Here is a 7,467-nt window from a genome sequence, read left to right as displayed (position 1 = left end):
ACACAGCGGAGGGACACCGAGGCACTGGGATGCTGCTAAAATTTGGTGCCCGCTCCACTGGCACGGAGAGGCCCTGGCCACTGCTGGCTGCCTTGGCAGGGCATGGCATGCCTGCAAGGCCAGTCCTTCGTCCCTCCCAGTCCCTCCTCCCCATCACGGCCAGCCCCCTCGGTTTTCCCCTCCCCTGTGCCTCTCCGCTGGACCTGCGTCAAGAAGCCACCACTGAAGGCTGTTTTGCTTGGAGAGGTCCGGGGGCACTGCCCGAGCTTGCCATGGGCAGCAGCGGTGCCAGGCTTGCGCTGCTGACGCTGTCACTGCTCCTTCAGCCCACGGCCCAGTTCTGGCTCTTCAACGTCCTCTTTCCACCCACCACCACCCCAGAAGCTCCCCCCACCAACAGCACGCCGCCCGTGGTACTCGGTAAGGTCACCTCGCTGGGATTGGCATGGGTGGGCACCCCCAGGGGCTGGTGATGAGGTCGGGGTGCCACACTGCTGGCAGCTCCATGGCTCTTGGCTGCAGTGGCCCTTTGCAGTCTGAAGCTGGAGCCACCAAGGGCTGAGCAAAGTGTGGCTCCAGGGTCCATCTGCCAGGCTGGGGATGAAGGGTTGGCAATGCCCAGCTGCAGCTGACCAGAGCTGGAGGAACAGGCTGGGCACCCCAAAAAGCAAACAGGGTTCTAATATCTCACAGCTGGCCCAGGGGGTGGTTTAGAGCTTGCTGGGGAGGTAGGGAGGGCAGAGGGACAAGGGCTGCAGCCTCATCTGCCACAGGTGCAGAGCCATCATCTAGCACCCACTGCTCCCCCAAAGCCCACCCTGACCACTGATTGGCCCTGGGTAAGTCATCCTCTGCTGCTGCAGAAGGCTGTCCCTCACACCCACCCCGTGCCCACCCTGCCTGGGGGATGGTGTAGAGGAGAGCAAGCCCTGGGCAGGGGTACTCAGGGGTGAAAGGATAGGCTGGGGCATCACTCGGGGCATCACTACAGGGAGGCGGAGGTGGGAGCAGTAGCCTCCAGTTGGTACCTCCATCCTGCCTTGCTTTGCCCCCATGCCATCATTAGGGACTTGAGATGTGGCTTTGCTGAGCAGAATTGGTTTTTTTCTCCTTTCCTTTGACTCAAGGGAAGTGTCTCCTTGAAAAAGAGAAGAGAAGGAGCAGAACTTCCCCTGCCAAGGGCTGACCACTGCCCTCTCAGCCATCAAACAGCAGGGGATGATGTCCGAGCCCTGGTGTCCTGGGGCAGGTTCTGCTCAGCCATGCTGGTGGCCAGGAGACCTGAGTGGCCATCACCAGGTTCCTCTTCTCAGATGGCTGTGATGGTCGAAGTGTCTCCCAGTGTCGCCAGTGTCATCCTCATCCTGCTCTACTCCCAGTTGTCCCGTGTGCTGCTCGGCATCCCTGTGCAGCCCCTCCCCCTGGGCTGGGTGTCCCCACACCCCCGGTGCCCTTGGGAGTGCTGATAACCCTCTGCCCCCACGGCAGCTCCCTTAATCATTACCCAATGTTCTCTGGAAGGGCAGGCAGGGCTGGGTGTCGGGGCAGGGGCGGGGACTGGCTCTGCTCCCTCATGTCCTGCTCCTCTCGCTGGCTGAGAAGGTCCTCTCTGCCCACTCCATACCTGGGCTTTCCTACACCAGCATCCACAGGATGGCCTGACCCCAAATGGGTGCTTTGAAGGCAGGATTAGACCCTCCTTGTATCCCTGAGGAGATTCCACAGAGGTGAGGGAGCTGTGAAGCAGGTTGAAGGATGCCAACTGCTGCATCTCCCCACCTCTCGCTTAGGATGAGGCTTTCAGAGGCTGCAGCCATGCCTCTGAACCTCTTGTCCATGCCTCTGCCAGTCTGGGTGGGATGGGAGTAGAGCGTCTCCAGGCCAGGTTGTCCTCACACCCCATGACAGGGACAGCACTGCAGCTCCCCAAAACACATGTGCCCACACTTCCTGGGGTGCAGGGGCACCTGAGACTGGTGGGGACCAAGAGGCATATCCCCCTCAGGTCAAAGATTCTCCTCACTTGCACCCTTCAGCCCCTGTTCCAGGCAGAGCTGCTCCCACCTTAACATGCTTGTGAGGGCCCATAACCACAGCAGGGCCTGGGTTTGAGTCCCAGAGCAGCACAGGGTGGGCAACTACAGGGATTTCAGGCCACAAAGCAGCTCATGGTATCCTTGGGAAAGTATCTGATACGTGACAGCAGACAGGGCCTGCAGCAGCATCAAAGCCACCTCCAGCTGTGCCAGTCCTTGGACCCCTGGGTCTCAGCACTCAGCACTCCCATCCCACCAGGCTCACAACCACCATCCCCTGCAGTCCCTTCACCTCTTGTCCTCACCATCAGCACTGGCACCAGGAGCCAGCTCCTGACTCCTGCATAGCAGCTGGAAACGTTTTCCCTGGTGTGTGCTCCCAACACAGGCACATCTCTGGGGATGGCACTGGGGTGGGTGTCCTATCCCTGCTGGGCACCATACCAAAGCTCCAGAGGCAGACCAATGCCTCAGTGATGGTCACCGTCCATCAGAGCAGCTCAGGTCACAGCCCAGGCTGGACTTGCTTAAAGCCACTCTGTGTTCACTGTGTGCCCTGCTTGGCCTTGGTCCCTGCAGGGTACACTTCTGCCTGGTTCCAAATCACCTCTGAGACCTTGGCCAGAGAACTGGGAGAACAGCCAGAACTGGGGTGGCTTTCAGCTGCATTCCTGAGCTGTCCCACCTGCCCAGCACAAGGTGTTGGGAAACCCCAGGTAGCATCAGCCTGCAATGACGAGAGCAGGGTGGAAACCCAACCAGAAAAGGTGGAATAATCTGGGATGGTTGGGATTGGCAGCTTTGGGATGAGGGTCGCAGTTCTGGGGGTCACCCCATGGCAAAGGTAGCTTGGGGGATCCCTCAGGATGTGTTTTTAGTGCTGCTTCCATGCTCTTCCTGTTTCCTGGCCCTGAGCACCCTCCATGGAGGAGGCTGTTCTCCAGGGATGCTGCTCCAGCAGGTCCCTGGCCAGGAAGCCCCTGCTTGGGGGGCCAGGGGAAGTAGTGGACAGGTGGGATGGGGTCCGTAGCTGGCTCTGCTCTCCCTCTGGGATGTCTCCAGTGCCCGGGTGCCTTGGGAACCAGCTGGAAGCCAAGCTGGACAAGCCAGACGTGGTGAATTGGATGTGCTACCGTAAAACAGAGGACTACTTCACCATCTGGCTCAACCTCAACACCTTCCTGCCAGTGGGAGTGGACTGCTGGATCGATAACACCAGGTACCACTCCCACAACCCAGGAGCTCCCTGGGGGCAAGGACCTCCTAGGGATCTTCCTCTATGCTCCTCCTCTCCAGCCTTTACCCAGCACACCGGGGAACCCATGGCTCTGAGAACACAGCTGGCTATCTCCCACTCCCAGTGCCCATCCCTTTCCCATGGCCCTGCCAAATTCTCGTGCCCAACCAGCCCATCCTCAACTCCCACTGGAGATGCTTCCACCCTGCCCAAGTAGGGGGCTGCCACCACCTGCTCCTTCAGAGCCTCCTGCCCTAAGATGCCAGGCGACTGGCTGGCTTGGCACCAGTCCACCTGCCCATCCACACAGGACCTAGGAACAGGCAGGTCCAAGCTGTGGCCCCTGGTGACATGGCTCTGCTGCCACGGCCTATCCCCACAGGGTGGTGTACAACAGAACCTCTCGGAAGATGACCAACGCCCCGGGGGTGCAGATCCGTGTGCCTGGCTTTGGGAAGACCTACTCTGTGGAATACTTGGATCAGAGCAAGCTGGCAGGTGAGAGGAGGAGAGATATGAGGGGTGCCACCTGCTCCTTGCCAGGGGAGAGGTGTCTGCAGCAGGAACCAACTCTGCACACAGCTGGAACTGAAGGACGTTGTACCTTCAAGTGCCAGCAGAGACCACCTCAGCCTTGCCCTCGCTGCACTTGTGGTGCATGGAGCTGCTACCTCTGACTGCAGCCACCAAGCTACAGGGCTTAGAAGGAACATCATAGCCGTGACCAGGCCCAGGGTGGACAAAGACTGACAGGAGAAGAGCACAGACCTAACCCCCCCTGTTCTCTCTGACTGCAGGTTACCTGCACACCCTGGTGCAGAACCTGGTGAACAACGGCTACGTGAGGGACCGGACGGTGCGGGCAGCCCCCTACGACTGGAGGGTTGGGCCCCGTAAGTCTGGGCATGGTGGCCAGGCCACCCGTGCAGGGAGGAAGTAGGATGGCTGCCGTGGGCTGGGTGAGCCACCTGCTGTGGGGGAACGCCTGAGCAGGGATGGTGCCCATGATGGTGGGCACTTGGCCACTCACAGTGCTCGCATGTGAATGCATAGTGGCACTTGTGGCTGCTGCACCCACACCTGGAGGATCAGCCCTCGAGCCCCCATGACCGTGACTGGAACATCTCTGCTGTGGAGAAAGGCTGAGAGCCCTGGGGCTGTTCAGTCTGGAGAAGAGAAGGCTGAGAGGGGATCTGATCAATGTCTGTAAATATCTGAGGGGTGGGGTGTCAGGATGAAGGTGCCAGGCTCTTTGAGGTAGTGCCCAGAGGTAGGACAAGGACTAAGAGTAAGAGCTGGAACCCAGGAGATTCCACTTGAGCAGGAGGAGAAACTTGTTTGGTGTGAGGGTGCTGGAGGCCTGGAGCAGGCTGCCCAGAGAGGTTGTGGAGTCTCCTCTGGAGAGCTTCAAGCTCCACCTGGATGTGTTCCTGTGTGACCTGCCCTGGGTGCCCTGCTTGAGCAGGGGGGTTGGACTGGAGGATCCCCCAGGGGTCCCTTCCAACCCCTCCCCTTCTGTCATTCTGTGTGAGGTCTCCAAGAGCTGATGTCCCTCTTGTCCACAGAGGAGCAGCCTGAGTACTTCCAGAAGCTGAAGGCCCTGATTGAGGAGATGCACAATGAGTACCAGCGCCGTGTCTTCCTCATTGCACACAGCATGGGCAACCTGAACGTCCTCTACTTCCTGCTGCAGCAGCCCCAGGCTTGGAAAGATCACTACATTGGGGGCTTCATCTCCCTGGGTGCCCCCTGGGGAGGGGCTGTCAAGCCCCTGCGTGTCCTGGCATCGGGTGGGTGACTCCCCTTTGCTTCCTTTCCCTCCTGCAGAAACAGAAGGGTGGTGTTGGGCACGGAGAGGGCAGGGTGGTGGAAGAGGTGAGGGGCAGCTGACTGAGTTGGAGGCATCTCCTGTGCTTTGGTGCTGCTGCTGCATCCTGTGGTGCAGAAAGTACCACAGACGTTGCTGCCTCAGTAGGAGAGTGGCCCAAGGCATGCTCTGGAGCTTGCTCTGGTTCCCATGGTTGGGGGGGGGGTGTGTGTCCCAAGGAAACTGCACAAAGGTCCTCCTACAGCCTGGCCAGCCCCTGCATACCACGCCAGCTCTCACCAGACAGCCTGCACCAAGTGCAGGGTCAGCTCCTGGCCTAGGGGTGCTCCTGGAAACCAACACACACATCCACAAATTTCTGGGGCTAGAGAAGCTGTCCAGGCCATGCTCACCCTCTTCCCACCAGCTTCCAGGCACCTCCACCTCCTCCATCCATGCAGGACAGTGAGCTTGCTGAATTCTTGCTGCAAACCATGGAAGTCTTCTGCAGCAGAGGACACGGAGCTCACTCAAGAGACACTCAGGCTCTCCTCCACCCCTTGCCTGGATCTCCCCATATCTCAGAGCCCATCCCCCATAAGCTTTGAGATCTCCAGGGTTTCATCTCCCTTGGCCCAGTTCCTCTTTAGTCTCCTGGCAGCCCAGAAAGCCACAATCACTTACCCAATCCTGAGAGCCCAGAACGACCACAGATCACAAGCTGAGCTCCCACAGAGTGGTGGAATTAAAAATCATGTGCTTGGAGATTTTGACATCTGGGTCCTTGCATCACCCTGAAGTCTTTGTTGCCACAACAGCCAGAGAGGTTATCTTAGATCACTGCATGGCCTTAGAACTGCAGACACACCAAACCTACCAAGGCTTGCAGGAGACACGCAGTTGGTCACCCATTATCAGCACCCTCCCTGGGCTCAGCTCACTCCTGTCCCTGTAGACAGGCATGGAGATGCCAGGGTTGCAGGGAAAGTCCAGGGATGAGTTTGTTAGGGCCATCACACATCCTGGACATGGTGGTGGAAGATGTGGGGGACGGACAGTTGAGGGATCTGTGAAGGTCATCGCACATCCTAGACCTGCGCTCAGCACCCTGCAGCAGCTAGAGATGTGATACTGAGGAGAAGAGTTTGGGAGATTGCTCTGGAATGGTGAGGAAAGGACGTATGGTCACGGGGAAGCAGGGGGAAGCAGGTAGGATCTGAGGTGGAACCACAGCCCAGCTTGGGGACAGCTGTGAGCATCACTGCTGGACGGGCTGACCCCAGCACAGCTACCTAAGCAGCACCGTTCCTGACGGTACATTGCTGGCGGTGCTGTCCCTGATGAGCCCTTGTGTGTCCTGCAGGGGACAACCAGGGCATCCCACTCATGTCCAACATCAAGCTGCGTGAAGAGCAGCGCATGACCACCACCAGTCCCTGGATGTTTCCAACAAGCTTGGCCTGGCCTGAGACCCATGTCTTCATCTCCACGCCCTCCTACAACTACACTTACCGGGACTACCGGCGCTTCTTCACTGATGTCAACCTGGAGGACGGTTGGTACATGTGGGAGGACATGAAGGACTTGCTGAAGGGCTTGCCCCCTCCTGGGGTGGACACGTACTGCCTCTATGGCACAGGCCACCCCACCGTGGAGACTTACATCTATGACGAGCGCTTCCCCTACGAGGACCCCGTGGACATGATCTACGGCGACGGGGACAACACCATCAGCAGGCGCAGCCTGGAGCTGTGCAAGCGCTGGCGTGGGCAGCAGGAACAGAAGGTGCACGTCCAGGAGCTGCAAGGTGTTGACCACCTTAACATGGTCTTCAGCAACCTGACGCTCAGTTCCATCAATGACATCCTGCTGGGGAGCCCACAGGAGCCAGGGCAGCCAGCACAGGGGAGACCCAGCCTGAAGGCAAGGAAAGAGGGGAAGATGCCACCTGTGCTGAAGGTTCTTAAGGAGCCCAAGAAGAACTGAAAGGCCTTCCAGCTTCCCTCCGTGCCCGCAGCCACCGTAAGCTGCCATGCAGGGGAGCAAAGGACTCAGAGTGGAGTTTGGAAGGAGAAGGAGCAAGACCAAGAGCTCGGGTGGATGGGCTGGCACCCACCTCCGCACTGCCTGGTTTCTCTTTCAGGAGCGACGATCCATGGTCCTTCAGAGGCTTGTTCCTCTCCACCAGTGGGTGGGTCCTTAACCACGCTGCCAGCTCATTAACAGCACCATTACCAATCGCGGCATCCCCACGAGCCCTCCTTATTAGCAAAACCACCTTCAGGCACCTGAGAGGCTGCGGAGCCTGCGATGCATGGCGCAGCTTGCGGAGCCAGTGCAGGCTCCTACTTACTGGGGTGGCACTGGGTGGCACCAGGGTGGCAATG

The 7,467-nt window shown here is 59.1% G+C and overlaps 1 protein-coding gene across 1 annotated transcript; it reads left to right on the top strand.

The window, feature by feature from the left end:
• The first annotated feature begins 272 nt into the window (after window positions 1–272).
• LCAT (lecithin-cholesterol acyltransferase) lies at window positions 273–7,090 on the top strand. The gene is made up of 6 exons (XM_054397203.1): window positions 273–420; window positions 3,099–3,255; window positions 3,656–3,771; window positions 4,071–4,166; window positions 4,839–5,063; window positions 6,444–7,090. Exons 1-6 carry the CDS (start codon window positions 273–275, stop codon window positions 7,064–7,066), a joined length of 1,365 nt encoding a protein of 454 aa, XP_054253178.1. The 3' UTR covers window positions 7,067–7,090.
• The last annotated feature ends 377 nt before the right edge of the window (window positions 7,091–7,467 follow it).

The sequence above is a fragment of the Indicator indicator genome, chromosome 42, assembly GCF_027791375.1.
Source record: "Indicator indicator isolate 239-I01 chromosome 42, UM_Iind_1.1, whole genome shotgun sequence".
Classification (NCBI taxonomy): Eukaryota; Metazoa; Chordata; class Aves; order Piciformes; family Indicatoridae; genus Indicator; species Indicator indicator.
This window is presented reverse-complemented; position numbering and strand designations above follow the sequence as displayed.

Coding starts and splice junctions, on each gene's coding strand:
- LCAT (XM_054397203.1), top strand. CDS start 273: ATGGGCAGCAGCGGTGCCAGGCTTGCGCTGCTGACGCTGTCACTGCTC. Junction 3,772..4,070: donor GGATCAGAGCAAGCTGGCAG/GTGAGAGGAGGA, acceptor CTCTGACTGCAG/GTTACCTGCACACCCTGGTG. Junction 5,064..6,443: donor CCTGCGTGTCCTGGCATCGG/GTGGGTGACTCC, acceptor TGTGTCCTGCAG/GGGACAACCAGGGCATCCCA.